The sequence below is a fragment of the Sturnus vulgaris genome, chromosome 13 (assembly GCF_052056855.1).
Source record: "Sturnus vulgaris isolate bStuVul1 chromosome 13, bStuVul1.hap1, whole genome shotgun sequence".
Taxonomy (NCBI): Eukaryota; Metazoa; Chordata; class Aves; order Passeriformes; family Sturnidae; genus Sturnus; species Sturnus vulgaris.
Window position 1 is genome coordinate 8,639,431 of NC_142255.1, and position 25,291 is coordinate 8,664,721.

At 39.0% G+C, this 25,291-nt stretch overlaps 1 protein-coding gene and 1 long non-coding RNA gene across 2 annotated transcripts in view; both read left to right on the forward strand.

Annotated features, from left to right (window-relative positions):
• ATOSA (atos homolog A) overlaps positions 1-25,291 on the forward strand; it is a 46,742-nt gene that overhangs the window by 12,823 nt on the left and 8,628 nt on the right. Inside the window, exons 2-9 of the mRNA XM_014874068.2 lie at positions 17,027-17,211; positions 18,048-18,250; positions 18,699-18,824; positions 19,092-20,928; positions 21,550-21,666; positions 22,625-22,698; positions 23,485-23,593; positions 24,284-24,442. Coding sequence (XP_014729554.2) covers positions 17,027-17,211; positions 18,048-18,250; positions 18,699-18,824; positions 19,092-20,928; positions 21,550-21,666; positions 22,625-22,698; positions 23,485-23,593; positions 24,284-24,442 — 2,810 coding nt within the window. The remainder of the gene's footprint in view (positions 1-17,026; positions 17,212-18,047; positions 18,251-18,698; positions 18,825-19,091; positions 20,929-21,549; positions 21,667-22,624; positions 22,699-23,484; positions 23,594-24,283; positions 24,443-25,291) is intronic.
• On the forward strand, positions 1,071-15,613 carry LOC148222231 (uncharacterized). Its single transcript, XR_015806497.1, has 2 exons — positions 1,071-5,494; positions 6,223-15,613. It is a non-coding gene; the product is annotated as an uncharacterized LOC148222231 (long non-coding RNA).

Genomic DNA, 25,291 nt, shown 5'->3' on the forward strand with positions numbered 1-25,291 from the left:
GACAAATGAAGCTGATGCAAATATATCAGCTTTGGGGGCAATAAAAATATGTATTTTTAATTAGCATCTTACTGGTTGCTCAACTATATGGTATAAAAAGCTAATTAATATTATACTGAACTCATAGCAGAATTGAGGATTATCCATTGCTTTTTATGCCAACTTCTTCTCTAAAAATGTGAATGTGGCTCTGACCAAGTACTTGCATATATATATGTGTGTATATATATATATATATCTATCCTGTGTCTAAAGCTTGTTGATAATCCTCTGAGAAGTAGAAGAGCTGTAATTTAAGTGAGCTTGCTAACACTGGATGCCCACCTCCTGGCAGGCAGGAGGAATCATTCCACTAGTGTACTCTTGTGTTTTGTGTGGGAATATTGGCTTTGAATCACTGAAGCATTGCTTTGTAAAGTAGTAAGGAATTTTTGAGAGGACAAAGTGAAATTTCATAATTGCGTAGATTAAATTTAAAGTATGTGAGTCTACCATTTTGCTATGTGGAAAATTACCATATATTAGGGAAGAAGGAGGCAGACTAGATTCTTGGCTGAAATTCTGTTAAGCCTTTCAGTTTTGACTCTATGTAATGTTTTATTATTTGGAGTACCAGAAGACTATTACAGCTTTAATAACATGACTTACAGTGTGGAAACTTGTAAATAGCTGAATTGTGCTGTGTGACACAGTTCAATTCTAAAACCATCAAAAATATTCTTTTGTTTTGTGCATTCAAAATTCCATAGTAGGCTCTGGTGTCCATTTTAAAGTGTGCAGTCTTTTACACAGCTTGAGAGTTGTAATGTCCTCATTTATCCTCCCAAATAAAGTTTAAAACCAATTTTATGGGCCTGGCCACGCTCCCAGATTTTTTTTTTAGATGGGAAGCATATATTGTCTCTTTTGTAACTTTTTTACTTTTGCAGGTTACTGTTTAACCATTTAAGGGCAGGCCTTGTAGGTGAAGGTTAATAGCACTGGAAAAATGACCTGAGGAGCTCCATGCTGCTCCACCATCATCAGTTTCATCTCTCAGAGCTCCTTGCATTTCTCAGGAAGAGGTACAGTCTCTGCCTTTGGCCTGCTAGCCTTATGCCTCTCCCTCCACCCCACCCTCTGAATAATTTGGACTGCAAATACTGAAACCTGCTGAAGCTGGAGGTAGCCTTGCTAGCTAGGAGGAGCATTTTGGGTGGTCAAACGTGTTCTGACAAAGTTCCACAAGATAAATTACCCACCACTTAGATGACAGTGAATGGTTTGTAACATCAAAGTTTTGGGAGATCAAGTAGCACAAAGAGAAGACGAATGCAATAAGAAACTGCAGTAGAAGAGGTCAGATGTTATGAAAATAGCTTGCTCTGGGCTTTTTGTTTTGTCTTTTTCTGTATTTCAGATAAAATAATGGAATTCTTAATCTACATTCCTCACCTGAGGACACTTCCTAACAGGTCCTCTGCTTTTTTTCCTGTGTGCTTTTTTAATTACCCTGATAGCTAGTTCTGTTCTAGCAGCAGCACTGCAGAAGTTTTCAGCTGGTAGGTATGATTTCTAACTGTGACATGATGTTGTAATAAAGTTATAGGAATATCAGCTCCTACTTAACCTGCATACTATAATGTTTAATGTCTTGTCCATTAAAATAAAATTATTGAATTCTTGAGTGCTTCTATCTTTTCTCCCTGCGAATGCTCTTTAAAAGCTTTATTATTGTCAGTGCATTTGCACTCTTAGGTTTGTTTCTCATTTTCTTGATTTTTAGTTATTTTGGGGGAAAAAATTGCTGCTCAGTGGCATTAGTAGGTGCCTTGCATGTAGGCAGAAGATGTTCTTAACAGTTCTTCCCCTTGACTGTATTTATTTGGAGGTTAGTTATGCCATCAGTGTTCACATACTTGTTGGACTTGAACCAAGCCTCTCAAGTTGATATGGTCTGATAGTCAGAAAGCTGCCCTGGATGTATTTCTCCAAGCCTTCACATGTGAAGTCAAATATCTGTAATGGAGAATTTTCCTGAACATGCTGAAAGGAAAACCTTTTCAGGCACTTCTAGATTGTTCAGTTGCATCGTTCTCTTTGGAACAAGAAGAAATGACACTGGGTTCTTGTTCTGGGTCTCTAAACCCTAGCATTGTATCAGATCTATCCTATGCATTTGTGGTTGTATCTACCAAATCTCTCATCTTTCCAGTCTAAGAAGGCATCTCAGCCTGTGCTGTCTCTGAGCCGTGTTCTGCTGCACTGACATTGCTAGTGCGTGTAAGGGACTGCAGGTCTGCTTGTCAGCATGAGAGACAGACCAGCCTGGAAAATACTGTCTTGTTATTGGGATGTGTGAATTAGTCTTCTGATGCCCTGCAACTCTTTCCATATTCCACATAAGTATTGTTCAAAATTTTCTTCCTCTTGATCGTTTTGGAGGATCTGAGTTGTGCTGGCTGTACCTGTGAACAGAGTGCTCTTAGCATATGTTAGGGTGTTAAATGACTGAAACAAAGACTTCCTGTGGAAGGCCTCTTTCTTGCCCCTAATAGTGCTATAGTACTGATAATTTTGGTGGGTTTTTTTGTTTGTTTTTTTTTTTTTTTTTTTTTTTTTTGTTGTTGTTGTTGTTGTTGTTTTTGGTTTTTGTGTTTGTTTTTTTTTTTTTTTTTTGGTTGCAGTGGTTTTAGGAACAGTAAAAGAAACAGATGCATTGTTCTCTTTTGTCACTGTACTGCCTCCCACTCTCTTCTGAGGGTGTGAAGAGTGAGGAGCAACAAGACCAGCCTACTTTCCTAGGATGAGACTCAGAGTCAGTATTTTTCTTTAGGTCATGCAGATTTAAATGAAGATAGTGGAGTCAAGATAAGGTAAAATGCTTTTAACTCCAAAGTTCTAAGCTTGGAAATGGATAATTAAGTTTTTGTTTTCTTCATGTATGCAGAAAGTAGACAAACATTTCAGATTCTCTCAGAGGATAAAAGGCAGTATTTACTTGTTAGCAACACCTGGCTGAATCGATGCTATTCATCCTCTGAAATAAAATTACAAAACTTTTCTTTTGCAATATCAAGAAGGTGGGATAAAGAAGACTTGAGGGATGCTGTGGAACTTGGGGAAGATAATATATAGTGGAGTGTACTTAAATGGGAGGGATACAGCCTGTCTTGGAGTTCAGCCACATCATCTACTGTCTGATTAAATTCTTTTCAAATTGATGGCTAACAATAAAGCTGATGCTTCTAGAGGTTGGTGTCTGCATAAGTGTTTGCTTTTTCCTTGGTGAGAAATGACAATACTGACCAAGTTGAAGTAATGGTGATCATCCTACCTGAAAGATAACTGAGCCTTCTGATGAATTTCCACATTAATTGGGAGATTTTCAAAAGGCCTGAAGGTGGGGAGACTTAAATAGCAAGCACCAGTGCTAACAAGCAAGACTGTTGTTGAATAGTTAATAACAGATGGCTGAACTTCTGATGCAAATTATGAGACAGAACAAGAGAAGTTCTCTGCATCCTGACCCAGCAACTCCTCACTAATGCCATGGCAACTAACACGTTTTACTCTCCAGTTTTAGTAAAGTTTATGAAACTCCAGATAACTTGTTGGTTTTATGACTTTAAAATAAATTTTAAAAGGCAAAGCAAACCAGCTGGAGAAGGAGGAAAGGTAAACTAAGAGAAAGTGGATATGAATTCCTAGAGGCCTTGCGTATTCTAGTTCCTATAACATCTTTCTAAAAGATCTAAAGTACTGTATACTATAAAATGCCTGGCAGTTAAAACATTAGTTTGAATGCAAAAGTTCATAATCTGAGCAGATCTCTCTGAATCCTTTCCATTTAACTGAACATGAAAATTGCCTCATGCAACTTGAATATCATTGCAAAAGGGAAAGGGAGCAAGGGGTAAGAAGCTCCCTGCATTTGACCTGGGCATGGTGTGGGTGAGGAGGAGCCTGTAGCCAGTGGGGTGGATGTGGCTTCTCGTCTGACTCACACGTGCAGCTGAGGTGCTGGCCTTGGGCTGTGTGAGCAGGATGCTGGAAGCACCCAAGTGCTCTCTTATTTTTATAGGGAGCTTACTCTACGGGTCCTGTACCTACTGTAGTTAAATTCAAACCAGAAGTGTCAATATCTCTTTTTAACGTAGGGCATCTGAAGGATTGTTATAGACCAAACTTCATGGTGCTGGAAGTACTGGAGGGTGGGGTTTGATTTGGGAAGTCATGAGCAAGAGCTGTGTATAAAACTGAGACCAGGTCACTTGTCAAACAGCATAAACAACCTGTTGTAAGTCTGTTTCATCAGTGCTGTTAAGAATATGTAGTTTCCTCAGCTTTTGCTGTGTTTGTGAGGTACATATATGCTTGTGGGTCTTGACCACAGCTGTGGCTTCTTTACAAAGTGAAGGAAGTACTTCTTGTAGTTGTGTAGCAAGCCTCTGTATTCTCAGGCTGTTTCCTGACTGTTCTGTGTTGCTGTGTCAGATAGAGCAAGGACTTCCTTATCCCCCAGGTGTGTAACTCAGTCATTAGAGGACTTGAGGGAAGCAAATTCATGGAGTTATTGCCTGAAGATAACTTGTTATTTGTGATACAAATTAAGATTCACACTTGGTTCTGTTTTGCTGGGTATTAAACAAGCATGGAACAAAAGACTGTCCTCACCTCAGACCTTATGCAAGTATCAAACGCTAAATCAATGGCTTCCAATAGAGGGCTGTGAGGAGACAAAGGGATAATACTGATGGAGAGAGATAAACTGTGCTCCCACAGGCTAACAAGCCTTTATCACCGTAATGGAGAAGCTGCAAAGCAGAGTCATTTTAATCAAGAGTGTAGGACAACAGGGGGAGTAAGGACTGGTGATTAAAGTAATCAGAGACCAGGTTACTGCAGTAGTGAGTGGGTGACAATAGGAGCGGTGCTAAGCCGTGGAGGATCTGAAAGCAGAAGGAAAAAAAAAGTATTTTTTTTGTTATGAAAGATGATGTTTTAAGAGACAAAAAAGAACAGGAAAATGTGGTTTCCTGTTAGGCAGCGCCCAGAGGTACCTTACACGGCTGGATGGTGGTGAGGCATAGCCTTGTCAGTGCCTTTCTCACAGGAATTCCTTGAGGAATCCTGCAGGCAGCGCTGGCCCTTCCCTGGACAGGCAGATAAGGCGCTGCCATCTGCTCACTGAGGCTCTGGTGGCACTCACGTGGGCTGTGCCAGCCCAGAGGTTCCCACTGGCAGGGCATGCTTCCAGCTGGGACTGTGAAGAATTTATCTCTGAGGAAAATCTTTGGATTTCAGACAAGCATTTTTCCATACTCGAGAGGAAAACCAACTCGTGCTAAGAACAATTCTCTTAATGCTGTTTCCTAGGGATTCAGCCCAGCAAGGAGGGTGTAGTGTGAACCCAGTTTGCAAGTTTTTCTGGGGATAAAGAGGGCAGGTTGTTTGTTGTCTGGGTTCACGTGCCATATTCTGATCCTTTCAAGATCAGCCACTAATTCAGATGGTAAGAATAAAATGTTCTGTGCTAAAAATCTCTGATGTGTTTTTTATTAGTTCTTGAAGATAAGTGATTGCAAAAACCCAGCTGTTTACAGTAATAGCCAATGTAATCAGATATTTCTAAATGGAAACTTAGTCTTTTTGACTACTCTTCTGTGCTTGCTGTTTTGCTATCTCTTGGAAAAAATCCTCTTCCTCCAACAAAATTATGCATTGTTGTCCCTTGATAATGACAAAATTTATTTTCTTTATTGATTTCTAGTAGAAAATTTCTGTATAATGTTTTTGCTAATGGGAAGGTTGACAAAATAAATTATGGGTATCAGGCACTTGGATTCTGGAATGTTTGTGAAGGGCTTTTGGTTTTTTTACCTCATGCTTAACTTGAGTATTCACAATAATTTATTAGATCTATTAAACCTGACAAGTGGGCAAATCCTTAATGTTGCCTGAACTGTGTTAGTAGCTGAAGTGAAGCTTTTGGCATATCTGAGCTGAATTCATCTTGAAGCAATTTTACCTGAAAGAAAGTAATTTTGATATTTTCTGATTGGAGTTGCATTGAATATTTATTTTGGGTATTAATACTTTTTCTGCTGGTCCGAAACTCAGCTTTTTGTTTTTTTCCCCTGCTCTTTACTTTTAATTAAATATATAGCTGCGAATTATCAAGGAGGAACTAAATAATGTTTTATTTATCTGTCATTGCTTATGTCAATTTGTTTTGCCCAGATACAAAAGAAGCTGGGGAGGACCTTGAGCTCTGGCTGGGTAAAAACTGTTATTCTTCATGCACTGCTCATGTTCACTATTTTTAGTGTAGTGTTTTGTTTTTCCTAATAATTTATTGCTCTGTCCCTTGACTCGCGGGTCACCTGATTGGAGAGCAGGCTAGCAGGGCTGGGATCCTTTACTCTTGTGTAAACGGAGAGTTTTTATCTCGAGGAGCAGGATGCTGCTGCCACGGGTGAGATTGGGTTGGAATTGGCCGTGGAGGGGCAAGCCCTGTCCCCTCGGTTCTCTGGAAAGAGCGTTCCAAGAAGAGGCGGTACAGGGTGTTACAAAACACACGTGCAGCCAGCGAACCCGAGCCGAGGCCAGCCTGGCGGGTGACTCGGGGTCAGGGCTGTGCAGGGACACTCCAGCCCGCTGTCCTCTGTGGCGGCCATAGCGCCGTGCCAGCAGCGCTGCAGTCAGCTGTGAGCTCCTGCTTCCCTTCAAGGCACAATTGTTTGGAACAGACGCACGATGAATGCACCGCTGTTATTCTTGCTGCGGCAGTGTTCATTTTGGCACTCGTACGAGTGTCTTGCATCTCGGATTGCCGTGAGCTTGTTTTGCTCTGTGAGGTGCCCCGTGGCTGGATGTTTCTGGTCGCCTTCAAAGCTGCAGTGCAGGCCTGGAAGGATGGTTGAATGAAGGGGAGAGGGAAAGCAGACTCTTACATTTTGTAAGCAAACAAGTATGCTGTTTGAAATTTCACTGTCCAAGTGGGCCCAGTTTTTAAAAAGGTACTTTCCAAGGTCTGGTGCTATAGAGTTTCATTAGTCTGATTTTTTTTTTTTTTTTTTTTTAACCTAAAGTCAGTCTGATCTGTAACAAGATAAATGTTACTCGGCTAGATCCTGTCAATTCGTCAAATTGGGTGAAAGCAAGGAGAAAGAAAAACAGCATACATCAAGCTATCTAGATGAAATATATCTAGACATGTAAAATGGCTATTCTGATGATTTGGATTGAACTAAAAGTTCATTACTGCCCAAGCAGTTGCAGATTTTTAATTCCTGGCCTGTGAGGTCTTTTCAGCCCGATGGAAAACTGCACAGACTGTCATATTCTCTAGAATTTAAAAATAAAGCCAATTAACCTTCATTTATCTGGATCAGGTCCAGTGGCTGACCTAGGTAATAGTGCTGGCATTCATTCATAACTTAATGGTTTTTACAGGTTCCTCTAAGACAACAGAATATTTGAAATTTGAAATTATCTGTCCTTGAGGGAGAGAGGTTTCTTTTTGCATGGGTGCAGGATTTATTGCTGCACTGGTGAGTTGCTGATAGCACCTATTTTACACTCTTACCAAATTTGTAACATAAGTAACAAAACCAAAACTTTTAAAAAATGTGCTACATGTAGATGATCAAAATTCTTGCCCCTGAAGAAATGATACTGAGGTCTGAGTTGTTCATCTGGTTTTATTTCTTTAGTGATCTTTTCATAAAGTAGACTCACCAAAAATTGGACTAGGTGGGTTTTTTCCAAAATATGTAGACTTCTGCCCACCCCTGTCCCACAGTCTTCTCTGGTTTATTTTTATTTGGGGTTTATATAACCACAATAAAACTGAGAAATTGCAATCTATATTAAAAATAGATACTGATAGGTATCTTTTAAGGAGATTTTCAGCAAACAAGACCTTTGTCAGAGGCATGGTTTTCAAAAACCATTGGTCAGACCCATTGGCACGCTACCGCAGTGTGAAGATGAGTGTTTGAGTATTGGTTGTTGAAAGTTTTCTGAGCCTGTGGAAAGCTGAGTCTTTTGGTGCTTATAAAACCTCTCTTGCCTAGGCAACAATAGTGTGTTGAAGGCTGAATGCTCAGTGAAAGGTTTCCATAAAGTGTGATCTCATATATCAATGTGGTACTTTTACCAGGGGCTTTCCCTGACTCCAGCAGCTGTGGCATGCCTGCAGATTCCACCCAAAAGTGAGTCAGTGCTCTCACACAGCACTTTCCAAATTCTCTCTGGTTTATTTTCCAACAAGTCCAACTATGGTCTGAAGCAAAGGGCACATGATGTAACAGTTTTTTTCCTTGCTATGGTTTTAGGGAGGAAGAACACCAGCTCGTGCGTGGTGGTTAAAAACCAGAGTGGGACCTATGCACACATGGAGTAGAGATGGCCTTTGCCAGCGAGATATTTGTGCTCCCATTGCAGTTTTGTCAGGCACTAAATGATTCTTCCAAATCATTTGCTCAAAATCCTTTTGAAAGCTGAAAGCTTTATATTTCTTCTCAGAAAAGAAGTGTTATTTTATCTATATTAATAGAAAAAGATGCACAAGAACTCTTGAAAGTAAATTGCCAAAGTTTCTAAGTACAATACATTTTTAAGGTGAAATACCCCAAACAGAATTTTTTTTTGTGCTAATAGGGAAATTTTAGAAACTAGTATATTTGGCAAGGATAACATTTCATCCCTATAAATGCGGAGCCCAAAGATACTTGTGTCTGTTGTGAAGATGCATTACAGAGGAATAAACCAAGTGACACTTTAGCAAAAATCTGGTCAGCAAAAGGTGCAAACATCTAGACTTCTAAGCGGAGGGCTATGTTCTCTGGCAGCTCTCATAGCACTGAAATACCTACTGCAGGATTTTTTTAAAAGGTCTGTGTTATTTTCCAGTAACATCTGGAAGTGATTTATTATCACAAATTACTGCTTTCCATCTCTAAACCAATCTCTGTATAAAACAGTACAGAAGTCTGCAAGTAGTTGAATTTTTGTCAGGCTGGATTGTTAAACAAATTAAAACTGAAACTTAATTATGTTGTCCTGTATTGTATTATGTTTAGGGCCTGAAATAAAATGTCTGGCACACACTTTTATTTATGTACAATAAAAATGCTATCACAACTGGAATTTAATGCAGACCTGCCATCAACCTGTTTAATGGGAGGGATGTCTTGGCTTGGGAGTTAGACTTCCCAAAACTCAATTGCAACTGTCACATGGATGATATACCTTCAGGAAGAGGTGAAGATTAGTCAAATAGCTGTGCTTTTTCATTGTTAAGACATATTTGAAAAGAAAGCAGCAGCTATAGAGTCACTGCAGAATGATATTTACAGCTAACAGGAAATAGAATAAGCTGATGAAAGCCTTCACTCCTTGTGTCTTCAGCCATGTAGGTGCTGCTAAGCTCCTTCTTGAGTTAATGAGCAACCATAATGAAGGTGGTCATAATTCTCATCTCAAAAATTCCTTTGGCTGGGAAAGCCTTGATAAAAGTCATCAATATCAGCGAGGGAAGTGTGGAAAAAATTATATACATAGAAATTTTGTATTGTAAAGTCTGTGTTTTAGTGTAAAAAATGCTCAGTTATTTGCCAAGAAAACACCTCAGGAAGAAATTTTCTTACATACTCTGTAAGCTTAGGTGTGCTCTGCTTTCTGTTCTGGCGTGACATAGGGCTCCTTCAGCTCCCCAAACTGAGCTTTTGGATAGGTTTTGCATTGTGGTGCCAGTGCCTGTGAAGTTAGCCTAGGTCTGACCTCCACATTGCCCTTGCTACCCCCTGGGACTAGGGTAGAATTTAAAACAGTAATTTGTTTTCAATATAATTCTGCAAAGTTTCTATCAGCATATTTACCAGGGTGGTAAATTACTGTATTGGTGGTGAGTGAAGGTCAGATAGAAGCCTTGTATTCCCTTCTGGTTACAGCCAAGTGTCTATTCCATACTCAGCACCACACACTAATTCTAAAAGAGCTATTTTCTCCCAATTATTTTATTTTAGAAATGAACAGAATTCCCTGACAGAAGTTCCTTTGCATTGTTGGGATTTAAATTTTTGTTTTGTTCAGATAGGTGCATTGTATCATGCAGTTTGTTCTAACACAATCTAGCTTAGGCAGAGCATCAGCTAAACAAGGGAAAAATGTAAAAAGCTAGAGATGAATAGAAATTACTTGGTCTGTTCCTTAGAGGCATTTTTGTTTCATTATAGTATAACTTCAGGTTTTTTTTGTGTAGTCACATTTAATGTAATCACAATGTAGGAAATGGTAATATATAGGAAAACAGAAATTGATGTGCTCTTAAGGGCATTAGCTGAGCCAAGTCCTCTTTGCTTTCAGGACCTGTCCAGTTGCAGCATGTTGGTACAAAGTAGCACCTTTAGTTTAGGGATCAGCGAAAGAAAATGTTTTCTTCCACAACTGGCTTATTTTTAAACTGCTAACCATTGCAGCGCTGATAGTCTTATAGCTTTCCACTGATATTTCAGCACTTATGTCAGGATAGATTGGGACAGTTGTATTTTACAATATACATGTTTTCTTGCAACTTTTGGTGAATTGACATTTGAAATAAGCCTCAAAGTTCATGTTTTCAGGTATTTCTTTCCTTCTACTAAATACAGATGTTGAAATTGTAATGATTGACCTACTTTACAATTTGTGATTTCATTGTGGAGCAAGAAACAATTTAGCTTATACCATTTGTTCTTATTCCTTTTCTTTGTCCACTTAAGGGAAAACAAAACCAGTTTCCCTGATCAAAATGCAAATATTGGCTCTAGAACCTGGTTTAATGCCAAAAAATCAAAAGAAGCACATTAAACTGTTGTTGCTTAGATAAAAATAGAAGCTACAGTTGGACGGAGCGAAGTGACTCAGTAAGCAGTGTGGTGATGGCAAAATAGGATGTCAGCCAAAATGCAGGAAGCAAGATGGGAACACCCAGATCAGTTTAACAGTCTGCCTTTTACACTCCCAGAGAGCAGTAGTTTCTGAGATGACTGCAGGAAACTTAAGCTTTAGATGGATTTTATGTCTGTACTTATTAAGCTGTTTGAACCTGAATAAGTTTTAGTAAAATGTGAATTGTATTTTTTTCCCCAGCCCAGTTTTAAAACCAGTCTATTTACAGTAGAACTGCCTCAAGATTAGCTCTGGTGCTGTGAGAGGCATCCAGCAGGAACATGCAGGAGATGAGCAGTGATACACACGTACCCAGGGAATTAATGCAGCACTGCACTCTGCAGTGCAGCTCATGGCACTGATTGATTTTTATTGCTCTGCAACTCTGGAATAACTTCATCAGCTCCATATAGTTCTGTCTTGAGTTTTAAAAATCCTCCCTTACTTACAAGATAGTGAGCTTTGGTTTGCTTTTCTGGTTATAAATTGGCATAGAAACACAGAAGCAGGTGAATTTCTTCCTGTTTTACATGAAACTAAGTAGGACCAGAGGGGTTTTTTTAATACTTTATACTGGTATTTTATTTGAAAAGCAGGTATACATCAGTTCTAATATAAATTCCTCTGCTGCTATTTTCAGCCTACAGCTGAACTGCTTTGATACTAGGTAGTGGTTCAGTTTGGTATCCTGGAAAAAGTAAGCAGAGAGTAACAATAAGATGAATTATGGTGCTGGTCTCCTCATGTTTTCACAATCACTGTCCTTGAGCTCAAAGACCTTGAGCTATAAGAATGTAAGACAGTTGTCAATGTGTGTCAGTCTGTGTCGGGTTATTCCTAAATTAAGGTAACAAGTTCACTACATTTGCTTGAGTTTAAGTAACTAATAGCTTGTTTCTTGAAAAAAGTAGGCCATTTCATGACTTTAACTCCTGATAGCTTAATTTGTACCTAAACTCTTAATATTGCAAAGCTTTTGAAGCGTGTGACTTCAGATATAATTATGGGTTTGTAATATGCAGACACAACATGACTGCTTATTTAGAGAATCTTGAATTTGGGGGATTCAAGGGCAACTTTCTTTTGAAGTGAAGCACAACGTGGAATTAGTTAACCAAAGCATCCGTAGGTGTTTCTAATTCCAGAAGAGAAGCTGTTAGTCAAACGTTTACATTGTGTTTCATTTCCTTTACAGTAGTTTCTTGAATCCCTGCCTTACTCTTAAAATGTGGAAGTACCTTTAACCTGTTTCTTGGCATACCAAAATAATAAAACTTATTCCGAGTTGACTGATTTGCAGGAAGAGCTTTTGCTGCAATTTTTTCAATGCAGAGCATTGCCCTTGGTGGGAGGTGATGCATTCTGGGTGCTGACAGTGCAGCCACTTTTCTTCCAGTGTACCTGACTCTGCTGCCATGAGATCCTTGGACTAAAGTGTCTCCTTAGGGACTGCCTGTACTGAAAGCACAAAAAAGAAATACAAGTACTTAAGCCATGCTTTTAGTCTTTGAAAAAGGAAGGAGAGAGCAGATATGGGCAACCATGCCATGGCGCCCACTGTGCAGCCTGGGTAGGGCTTGCATCAGCTGAGAATCCCAGCAGCCTACACCATGCATTCCATATTTTGTTAAATATTTTGCTTACTGGGTTTCAACTTTATAAGTAAAATAGGAATGTGATTACTTTTAATCAGTGGCCTTCAAAATCCATTATGGGTGCCTAAAGATTTTCCAGGAAAGGTCTGGGCTGTTACAGAGCATATTCAAAGGCAATTATTAGTTGTTTCATGTACTCTCAAAGGAAGTAGCCCTCAATCAGTAAAGGTCAGGATTAAGGGATACTTCCAGTTGAACTAAATTGTCTTTATTTGAAGAAAGTCACTTTGCAAAAACGAGCTCTTTTTCTGAGAAGAGGACAAGCTTGGTAGACAGTTGTGGTGAGCAGTGCAGTATTAGAGGTTCTAGGACAATAGAATAAGCATGGACTAAGAGATTGTGGTTGCAGCACAGCCTGGTCATGATGGGAGGGTAGCACAGGGCAGGAGAGGCTCTGCTGGGGCCTTTTATTGCCTTGCTGTGCCCAGGCAGGACAGGGTAGCAGCTCCCAAATGCATCTTCTGGTGGCACCTGGAGCACAATGGGTTACATGCTACCAAATGTCTTTGTTTCCTGGCCTAAGCCTAGAAAACAGATTAAATCCTCTTCTAAAACATCTATTTCAGGAAAACATTTTCTGTAATTACTACAGAAAAGGCTGTGATAGGAAAGGGAAGGGAGTTGGTCTGCACAAGCGTGACCTAGTTGGGAAAGGAGTCAGCTGAGCCATAACTCAATTAACTGAAGTTTTCACAGTCCTTGGGTTACAGTTAAGTGGATTTGTGAATCCCTACTACCATATAACTAACCTTAATTGATGTTTCAGGATGTGAGCCAATTTCAGTTTTTGGGGGGGTGATTGTGGGTTCTTATTCTGTATTCCAGTGCTCATGCACCTGTGTGTAGTGGAGATAGGAGGACAAGGATTTGAAGACTGACATTTCTGGTTAAATGGTTTTTTTCTGTTTTTTCAGAAGGTATAGAAAAACCTTTGAGGTTGGTATGTGCAGGAGGCAAAGGAAAACAAAATTATGTGCCTTCAGGTTTCAGTTCTCCAGTATTGTATGCTTTGCTCTATGCACAGTAGCTTCAGTCTAAATTTAAATTTCTCTTTCTTCCTCCTGGAGTCGTCTAACACCTGCTGCAATCTCTTGTGCCCACCTGGTCAACAACTTTTAATTTCAATGTATTGGTTACATTGAGGGTTGTAGTACCTTATTACTTTAATTCTTGTTTACTTGAGTCAACTAACTGGATTTTTTGCTATTTTAAGGAGAATAAACCCCAGACAGTGCAGAGATGCATATTTTATCCTATATACTTGCATGCTGCATTGCTAGAGATGAAGCAGACCAATAATTATAGTTGTATAATCAGATTATAGGATTGATGTTATTCTGTACACAATATATGATGTGTCCTAGGGCTGATTTATACACAAAACCAAACAGTTACAGCACAGAGAGAGTAAGACTTTTTTAAACTAAGTACTGAGTTTGCTGTTTCTATAAATGTCATTCCACCTTGCCCTCAATTGCATCAACTTGCATAATTTTTGTCTGTTGTATAGGGACAATTACTGGACTTCTCAATGGTTATAGGGTTTTTTCTTTATGAAAACTCTTAGAAGTTGCTAAATGGTCTATAAATCTAGTGGAGCTAAAAAAGGATATTATGCCACGTGAACTTCATAGGAAAAATTCTTGATATTTCTTGATATCTCTTGCTGGTTTTGCTTTAATTTATTTTTTTTTAAGTCCAGATCAAATAACTGGTTGGTTACATTGCTGACATAAAGTGCTGGCCCTGTCTTTAAAATGCTGCAGCATTTCCTAATTCAACACGGGCTTTTTAGTGTTGCTGGTTTTATTTTGAAACAACGTGGTGTTTTTGTAACTGCAGCCAATATAACTATATAAATATGTCTCTTTAGCTAGTTGGGTCTTCTCTTCCATTCTTAAGGCAAGAAACTGGTTGCTTCTGAAATAATAGGTCTGATACAGGAACAGAGGCCCAATTTGTAAACTGAGCTTGGAAGTGAGATTTGTCTATTTACATAAAGCAATATTGTGTATGTAATCTGATTCTTGAGTGATGTTTATTTCAGAATATGTACCTGGCTTTATTCACTAGATCTTGCTCATTTACTATTCACTCTATCTTTCACCTGAATATCTTAAACTTGTCTATGTCTTGTGACCTGTCATATGTCTGTGAAGGCACTGAGCACTTCAGGTATGCAATATAAGCTTTGGCATCAGATACTCTTTAATACAAAAAAGGAGTGGGTTTTTTTGCCTAAATCTAACTGCTCAGCAGAAGCACTCTGGCCATAGGATTTGTCCATTAATTTGTGTCAAGTCCAAAAGATTTTGATAACATATGGGTTATCTTCTTAAAAAGAGAACTATATAATACAAAGTCTACTACTTAATCTGGCAAGCTGCTAATGATAATTGAAGGGCATGTCTGTTTTACTTGCCCCTTAAAATTCTTCAGTGTAAATTTTCAGGTATCACATTTTACTGTGCATATGTGGATCTTGATCACACACTCTTTACAGTTTTTCTTAAAAATCATACATGGTTTTATGTATTTTAACTAAAAACAATTCTTCTTGCAGTTTTTGTATGGGTGAATTAGTTTTGTTTAATCTGCTAAGAATGAGACAATGCTTGTTTAAATTAATTTCACTCCTGTTGAACGTTTTCTAGATTTTTGAACTTCTATGTTAGAGTAGGAAAAATGCTCCAGTAGTGATCCTCCTGCTGTGACTTTCTTGAAATTATCACTGCCTTTGGACATATAAAGATGCTTAGCAGCAAGATAATGCTGTAATTAATTTTTTTTTTTGGCCGCTGTATATCCAAATCCTTTTCAGGGTCTTCCCAAATTCCATTTTCCCATTCCTAAGTATGACTTGCCTATTGTTCACCAGACTTCCAGCTGAAAAAAAAAGTGCAGGTGCCTAATTTTTTAGGTGACTCATATCACTACCTAAGAGTATTGTCTTCTCTGTTATTTACCACTCCTTTCATCTTTCATGCACCGTTTATTAGATATCTTTTGCCATCCATCAGGTGAATGACCATTTTAACTTATCCCAGATGAATTAATGTATTGTTCACATGCCATATAGGGTCCTCCAGGGTAATTAATCTGTCCTGGCTCTTCTTCAGCAGTGGACTGACTTCTTACTTACCTTGTGTAAATCCCTTCAAATAGGCTGTAAGCCCTGGGGTCTGTGGTCTACAAGCCTGGGCTAGACAAATATGTACATGCAAAAGCTAGTTTTACACACTTTATAATTTGCATATGCAGATAATTGCACGTTTAATTGGAGCTTTTGTTTCATGCATCCATTCTTGTATCCATCTCTGAAGTATGCTTTGCAATGTTTGCCAAATTCTCTGCTATTAGGGGACCAAGACAAAAAAGACTTCTGAAAGGTATTTTATGCATGATAATTGAAACATGAATAGAAATTAACTCTCTCCCTGTGGCAGTTTTGGTGGATGACATAGGACATTTAAGCTAAAATTGTGAAGATGTTATGTGTTTTTGTTCCCCTAAAGCATCAAAATAAAGGTAGAGAACTGCTGGCAGCCCTGCCTCCACTCGCTTTTCTTTGCTGCTCTTAAAATAGACTTTGAAGGGAATGTATTTTTGCTTTCATGGAAAAGAGAGTTTTCTGTAACCTCTTCAGTAATTAAATAATTTTGAAACTTGAAATGTTTTGAAGCTGAGAGGGGAACGACATGATCTGGTTGTACTTAAATCTGTTTGAATGATGGGTGACATCCTCGTGATGAGGGAGGAGGAGGAGAAGGGTGCTCTATAAAACACCATAAAATGGTGCATCTTAACTGCAGGAACTGAGTGTGCCAGGGCTCTTCATGAAGAGCAATGGCAGCTGCTGCTTTGTCTACAGAGACTTGTTGAGTTTTCATTCTTTGCACAAGTTCAGATTGACCATGGTACAAAACAATGAATACTCTGTATGTTTCTTCGGAACATTTCCTATGTGTTAATGGTAACTAAAAATGGACCTCTGAAGTAAGCCTTGCTCTCAGCAGGAGGGACTTGCAATAAAAATATTAAAGAACATTGTGTCCCACTTTTTCCATAATAGAAGTAAATATTTCTTCTTCAAATTTTAATCTATTTTATGATATATTGTGGCTTCTTATTCCATCTGTCAGATGATAATAACTATGCCAAGTCATACTGTCATCAGACTTTTCCCACAAGAGCCCAGAAAACCTTTGGTCTTCTAGAAAAGCTATTGAAAAACAAAGTTCTTTGTTTGTAGTGACAACACTGAGATGAGGAAAGTTGTTTTGTGGTGCTGGAATGGGGAGTGGTGGTTTTTATGGGGAGTGCAGCCAGTCTTATACAAAGAGGCATTTCCCATAGCCCATTCTCATTTCAAGTGTAATTGAAACAAACTGCAGGGTCAGCCAACAGTTGTTATACAGCAAATGTCATTAATTTTTGTCTTTTTGCAATGACAGATACTTTGGATGAATACTTTGAGTATGAAGCTGAGGAGTTCCTGGTCTCCTTGGCCTTGCTGATCACTGAGGGCCGGACACCAGAGTACTCGATCAAGGGCAGGACAGAGGGCTTTCACTGCCCCCCAGCACAGTCAAGTCAGCCCCCAACAACTAAGCATGAATGCAGCGACAAACTGGCTCAGGTATGGTGGTGGTACCCATTTCATGTCACAAATCCTTGCTACCGTGGTTAAAGTCAGCCAAGAACCCCACAGTGGATTCACAGTTAAGCACAAGTAGCAATGGTTTTCTGTCAGTTCTTCATTTAAATGAGTGTGTAATTCAGTATCCTTCTAATAATAGATCTGTCCTTAAAATGAGAGATCATTAAGCCTTTTATCCTTGAACATGAAGTTCTGCACAACTACCTGAATGCAGTGCCTGTTTGAATCTTTATTATGCAAATGACAAGTACTAAACTTAGTATTCTTGGTATGGGGTTTCTTTTGAGAAAATGTAGGCTGACTTGCCTAACGTTTTGCTTTTCCAGGTGTTCTTGAAAAGTTAGTGATCCAAAAAACGCAAGCACATAAAATCTAGCCAGTCTGTTTGGGAGTAAGGTTGAAGGATCCCATCTGTTAAGTAAAAGTTCTTCAGTACCATGAGAATTTAAATTATATTTGTGCAGAAGTTAGGCTGCTCCAAGACACAGAATTTATAAAGATACTGATTGAGTCTGTCTACCCAAGAGGGTGCCTTGTGGAGAGATAACTACAAGGTAGCAAAGTGCAGTGGTTGGGGAAATGCATTTTTACAAGCTTTTTAAATTTCCTAAAGCAAGTTGTTCAAACGGTAATTGTAAAGAATGTGTTAAATATTTTTTCGTTTTATGGCTCTGGAATCTTATTTCTGAATGGTGAAACCCAACAGAATTTGCTCCTTGCTCTTCTCTAGTACTTTGGAATGTGCTTTTAAATGAGATTTAAATCTGGCTAGTATTTTTATGGCTTGTGTATGTTGACATTTTTCTTTCCCTCAGTGTCGTCAGGCCAGGCGAACCAGATCTGAGGTGATGCTTCTGTGGAAGAACAATATTCCAATCATGGTAGAAGTGATGCTACTTCCAGACTGTTGCTATAGTGATGAAGGGCCCACCACAGAGGGGAATGATTTAAATGATCCTGCCATCAAACAAGATGCATTGCTGTTAGAAAGGTGGATTTTGGAGCCAGTTCCTCGACAGTAAGTTGGATATGAGGATTAGTTGATAATTGCAAGAATCTTGTCATATTAAAGTCCTTAAAGTAATCAGTTAGTGTTTTTGACCTGGCTCTTTGCCATGAGGATTGATCTAAGAAAACCACTGTTTGCTAGTGAAATCAAAGCATTTCAATTTTAATTGTCTCATACTCAAAATTTCTGCAGTGCACATTGTGCACCAGAGTATGAAATGATCCTGGCTGCAAATGGTCCTTTTAATACATATAACATTTGTTATGTCAGATTTAGTCAGTTTTAATGTGTATAAAAGCAAATCAGGCTCTGGAATCTTTAAAATGTTTGAGGAGTTTTTGCTGTGCTTGATTAAGCTATATTTTATTTTCAGACTGAAGATCTGACAATGTTCTAGTTCTAATAGGTCTCTGAATATTCTTACCCACACTCATGTGTTTGTCTTTAAATGCCTTAGGAGTGGAGATCGATTTATTGAAGAGAAGACCCTGTTATTGGCTGTTCGCTCCTTTGTTTTCTTCTCTCAGCTGAGTGCGTGGCTGAGTGTCTCACATGGTGCTGTTCCCCGAAACATCCTGTACAGGTATGCCTGGAATGGAAAAAAAACTCGTTTGCTGTTTGCAGATTGCTGCAGCTTGTCTTAAAATCATTCTTCTCTCCTGGCTTTCTGCTTGCTTTTAGAAGGTGCCATATTGTTGGCCCAGTACTTTGGCAGTTCTATGGGATTTGTGCACTAAGTACAGCAGCTGCTGATGTTTCTAGTGCTTTTTCTTAGATGTTTGTCACGAAGAAGATAATTAAAAACTTTTCATTTAGCTATTTTTGTAAATGCCCTTCGGTGTTGTTTCAGGGTGAGCGCTGCAGATGTGGACTTGCAATGGACGTTCTCCCAGACACCCACTGAGCATGTCTTTCCTGTTCCTAATGTTTCTCACAATGTGGCCTTGAGGGTCAGCGTCCAGTCCTTGCCCAGGCAATCCAACTATCCAGTTCTGACCTGTAGTATTCACACCAACCTTAGCTTTTATGAAAAGCAAATGCAAGAGCGTAAGTTCCATCAGCACAGTGATCCCAGTGCTGCTCAGCAATGCAGTGCTCCCAGCCCACAGCGTTTTCGTGGGAAACAGACATGGACAATGACACCTGAAGGTCTACTTAATGGAAAAAAGATGCCTGAATTTACTACAACTTTTAGAAATTTAAAACTTTATCCATCTACCGGACGTGGATCTGACTTGGGGGCATCGCAGTCTAAAGTTCAGTGCTATAATGCCGCAGCAGACAACAAGACACAATCTCATGAAACGCCAGTCAGAACTTTTAAATCCTATTCTCTAGTAGATTCCCGTGTTTCAAACAGTCATTGCTCTCATCAGCCCACAGGGGAAACCAATCCTTTGATAGGCTCTTTACTTCAGGAGCGACAAGAAGTCATTGCAAGGATTGCTCAGCACTTGATTCACTGTGATCCAGCTACTTCACCAGTTGTTGCTGGGCGTCCATTCACCACACATGAAAACATCTCGGCTACACCAAAAGCTTTTCGGAGTACTTTTGAAGAGGAGAACTTGCCAAGGAAAAGCAAGGAAAGCTCCCCTGTTCCTGCTGCCAACTTAGACAATGCAATACAGGAAGATGGTGGTGAAGGCAAAACTAGGGCAGTGCCAGAGGTCACCCTCCTCAATGCCCGTGTTCCAGGGAACCACTGTGGCCGTCAGTCGGCAGGAGAGAGCAACCCCCTGATCGATTCCCTGCTCCAGGAGCGGCAGGAGGTGATAGCAAGGATTGCCCAACACTTGATTCATTGTGATCCAGCTACTTCCCATGTTGCTGGACGTCCATTCAAAGTGCATGAGGCTAGTCCAGTCACGTCAAAAATTTTCCAGAGTACATACGAAGATGAAAATTTGCTGAAGAAAGGCAAGGAACCTTTTGCTAAATCAAATTTTTCTTTGTTAACAGACAGCAGTAAATCAGGGACAAAGACACCTGATACTCCTATCAGTCCTTCTAGGTTTGATGGAGAATTGAAGACTTCTCTGAAAGTCCAAGCAAGAAGAAAATTGGTTTTAGTAAAACCCAGTGAAACTGTCCAAAATGCATTTCACCAGCCTTCAAATAAAACTTCTCATGCGTTTAGTAGCATTCACACATCATCGTCATGTATTAGAGAAAATAAATCTGAAGTTCCAGAAAAATTGGAAATTCATTCTGGTTCTGCACAGAAAGACCAGATAACCAATAGATTTAAACAGGGTTCAAATTCAAGCAGCACTGATGAACAGATTTGCACAAATAAACTTAAAGAAAGAACAGTTGTTAGTGAGAACAATGGCACAGACAGTTTTAATAATTTGCAGATGGAAAAATGCAGAATACTTGAAGGTACAAAAAAAGCAACTGTGGTGCCGGTATCTGACTCTTTGCACAAAAATGAGCTCAAGTGTTTAGACAGAGACTCCAAAAAACCAAATATTTATGAGCAAAATACTCAGCTTGTTAGTATTGAAAATTATTTAAATAAAGACCATGACAGTTTCAAAAGCAAAACCAAACAAGATAAAACTAAAACTGCACATGATGAGAATGAAGACCCAACGGTCCTCGATTTTCAAAGCACTTCTCAGAAGAAACCTGCAGAAGACAATGCAGCTAAGTGTGAGCGGCAGAGGAACCCAGATGTACAGGTAAATACATATGGGAACAAACAATAATTCCTATAGCTCCCTTTGTACCATCTATCTGCTAAGGGCCAGCATGAAGAGAACCTTTCAGCCTGACCTTGTAGGTAGCAGTGTATTACCCTTGTAATCTTGGCCTGAAGTAACTCGGGAAAGATTTATTCATGGAAAGGGTTAAGCATGAGAATGGACTCCACTGCCCAGGTGCTGTTCAAGAAACAACTTAGTGCTACGGTCTAGCTGACAAGGTGACCTATCAAATGATTTTCTGTGATGGGGTAACTTGGCCAGTGATGCCTCTCCTAAAGTTGATCAGTTTAGCATGGAGAAGAGCACTGTCCTGTTCCCCTCATGGTGACAGAGTTATGAATGGCTGTTTCTATGGGCAGTGAGGCTTCCTGCATTGTAGACATGCACCCATCTGAGTACGGAATGTGATCTTTTGGGAGCAGTCTGTGCAGCTGTAGATTGAGTCAAGGGAAATTTATACTGAATGTTTCATGCTCTGCTAGTGTGATGTAGATCCACCTGGGTCAGGAGTTTTCTCCCTTACAACAAGTGAGTATTTTCATGATAAGTGACTGAAGTATCCCACTGATAATCTGAGTAAGTTTGTTTTGCTGGCAGAAAGCACCATCTCTAAAACACACAAATACATGGCGGAAACACAGTTTTCGATCCCTGGATGGAACTTCAACCAAGGCTTTTCATCCCAGAACTGGACTGCCTCTGCTTTCAAGTCCTGTAAGTTATTCTCAAAATTCTTTTAGCTGAGAAAGGGACTATTTGTTCTTCTAATGTCTGTGCATGGTATAAAATTTGACAAAATACCTTGGTGAAGTATATGTGTTTACTTTGTGTCACAGTGAATACTCTTGTAGTGGAAATTAATGCTTAAATGACAGTTAATATGTAAATTAGGCTGAACAATAATTTTGGAAAAGAAAATATTAAAGACATAGTTGTTGAGATCATATCAAGATTAACAAAAGGTGACATTAGAAAAATTGATGGAAACAATGCTTTGGTGCTATTTTAGAGCACAAAAGAAAGCCTTTTTGAAGATTGGTGTTTTAAGCATAAGTTAACATTTTTGTAATTTAGGAGGTTTTGTGTTAGTTTTTAATACCTGATTGCTCATTATTCCAAGGCCTTTTTCTTCTGTGAACAGTTTGTACTGTACATTCTTCAGTAACCAGAGGTGTCATGGAATGACTTAGTGAAACAAAGCTGCTGTGTGTGATAAGGCAGACACAGGGGAAGTGTTACAGTTCTTGGTAGATTGATTGGAGTTTTAAAAAAACAGGCAGTTCCTATTAAAACTACTAAAGTAGTGATGTCCTGTAATCAACACATGATATGCTTTATTCTTCACTGCCTGTACAGACTGTCATATTTTCAGGGAAATTGGATGGAAATTGTTACAGCCTGTTTATTAGTAATATTCTGTCCTGTTCCAAAGAGACATCAGCTTCCTGAATGTCTTTATTGAAATACTTCCTGTTAACCAGAGTTTACAGTCTCATCATTAATAATCCTAGAACTTTCTTCACTAAGTTTAAAATGTATGGGAATTACATTCTCTGCTCTGTTTTTATAATTTTGTAATGTCATGAAAATTCTTGGCAAAATGTGCTTACTTGGCAAAATTGTCTGTGGTAGCAGTTCAGTTTTCAAATTAGCATCTTCTTTCCTTGTGGAGGTTCCTCAAAGGAAAACACAGTCTGGGTGCTTTGATCTGGATTCATCATTGTTGAAATGTCTGTCTGCAAGAAGGTATGTTTTATTTACCAGAAACATTGAGATTTTTGAGGGAGGCATAATGTATATATATATTTATACACAAAATCAAAGCATGTTAGCAAAGACAAAAATGCTTTCAAAAGAATCCTTATTTTGATAGAAGGCTCAGCAGCTGAGTTGCCCTGGGAGTTTCCAGGTTAGCACAGCTTTGGACATAACCATGGAATGTGAGCTGCTGGCAAAATAAATTCTGTCCCATTCAGGGGCAGATATGCTGTGAGATACACTTGAGTTTGCAGACAGAAGAGCTAGTAATTGTTGATTATCCTTCAAACCAATGTTATTTTTGTGTTGTATTTTGTTCTTAATGTTGAGCATGTTGAGCATCTTGTCTTAACTTGTTCAGAGAACCAGACTTTTTAAAAGGGCCAATCATGACCTTTTATACATTAATACATGTAACAGAAACAGCTTTTGGTATGGTGGTTTGATGTTGGAAATATGAGCTATATTACAGAATATGACACAAAAGCACCCACATACAAGAGAAAAGAATCTGATTTTTTGATTCTTGCTAATGGAGCTAAAGAACAAATTTTTATTGTCTTTATCCCTTGTAATGTAAAGCCAGTGAAAATATTTTTTCAGTTAATGAGAAAACATTCTACTAAAGTATTAATAGGCAATGTTCAAATGTTACTTCTTTAGGACAACATTTTGTAGTACAGTAAGTAAATTATTCTTTCTAGAGCTGTTTATACCCAGAAGACAAAAGCAAATGTGTTTATCCTTTATATTTATTCCATCTTTTTTTAATAGCCCACAACAATGTATAAACAGAGACGGTGATCCAGACAGCCATGGGAAACCATTTCTAAGTTCTAGTGCTCCACCAGTAACAAGTCTAAGCCTTCTGGGAAACTTTGAGGTATTGCATATTCTCTAGAATTCTTGTGGTATTTTTAATACTCTTCTGTACTGCTTTTAAAAGTATCTTACTGTGAATAATTCCAGCATTATTAGAATGTAAAAGTTCCTAACTGAATTGAATAAAATTTGTTTTCATTTCCAGCTGTAAAGGCACTTAATTCGTGCCCCAGACATCTTCTGTCTCAGAGAATCAAATACAATGAGTTGCTTAAGCTTTTGTTTCCCACTACGGTCAAGTTAGAAGATGTTCTGTTGCCATAAATGAGATTTAATAACCTGTAATTGTTCGTGTTTATAATGTACTTACCTAGAAAAAAGGATTTACATTTTCACTCTTAAAGTCTACTTAGTATGTCACAAAAGCTGGATTAAATCAGTGTGTTAGACAGAACATGTTTGAAATGTAGGCTCCAGCTTTTCACTTCATGTAGCATATCCAATTACTGAAACTAATAGCCAATGCATTAATGGGTTGTATTGTACTGTCTTGTGAAATATGGAGTTGAATTTCCTGGGGAAGGTTACAGAATCTAGATGAATTTTTTTTCAGATAGTATATGTTGAAAATCAAGCATAGATCCTGCTGCAAGCAAGTTCTCCGTGGGCCTTTGCACTTGTTTGCTGATTAGTTATGGTCTGTTTTATTTGAGGTGTTCCCAACCTAAGCTGTCTGTGCTTTGTTTTTCAGGAATCTGTCCTGAATTTCCGCTTGGACCCGCTGGGTGTCGTGGAGGGTTTCACAGCAGAGGTGGGAGCAAGTGGAGTCTTTTGTCCCACGCACATGACTCTGCCAGTTGAAGTGTCATTCTACAGCGTTTCAGATGACAATGCGCCCTCTCCTTACATGGTAAATGTGTGGTTGGATTTGTTTTAAATAAATTCTGATATGTGGAGGTGAAGAGCAAGAGCTTGGTGAGTAGAAGGTTCAGAAAGTAAAGATTTGCAGGGATCTGGCTTATTTTCAACTGCCTATGACAGAGTTCTGCTGTCCCTCTTCCTTTCCCTAACTAGTGCTTTTCCTTCTATTTCTCTGCCCCACCATTCACCTGTTCTCATCTTGGGATATTGAATGTATTTGTCTCCCCCCACACTGCAGTGATCAACTCCCAGCATCTTGTTTTATCCATCTAACTTAAAATAGCAGTGAGGCAATAGCTGGACTTAACAGGATATATTTTGTTGTCCCAACAAGCAGCTGCCCTGGGCAACTAACCACTCTGCAGAGTGGCTTAGGTGTAGGCCAAGGGGCAATTGCTGATGGAGACCTTAGACTTGGGAGTTATTCAGCCCTTTCTTTTAAAGCAGATACTGTCAGGGCTGTTGTGACACTCGGCATTCTCACGGGCTGCATTGTTTGCAGCCATGCAGTGTTTGTGTTCTCTGGGTGCTAGTTCTGTTCCACCTTTCTACAGTGACACCATGGGTTTTGCATATCTAAAAGTGCTCCTCTGTAAAAAGAAAATGGTGTCTTGTATGCTGGCATTGAATTGGAGGCTGGATTTGTCCTGAATACCTGTTAAGGAACCTTAATTTTACATAGGTGACAAATCCAATTTTTAGAGATTTTCATATGTGTACATCTGTCTAATATACAGTAAATGGTTTGTTTAACCATGTAAGTCAAGTAATGAATCTGAGTATCCCAATATTTAGATTTTAAATTCATAGCAGTTACCATTTCTGACCATCTGTTTTG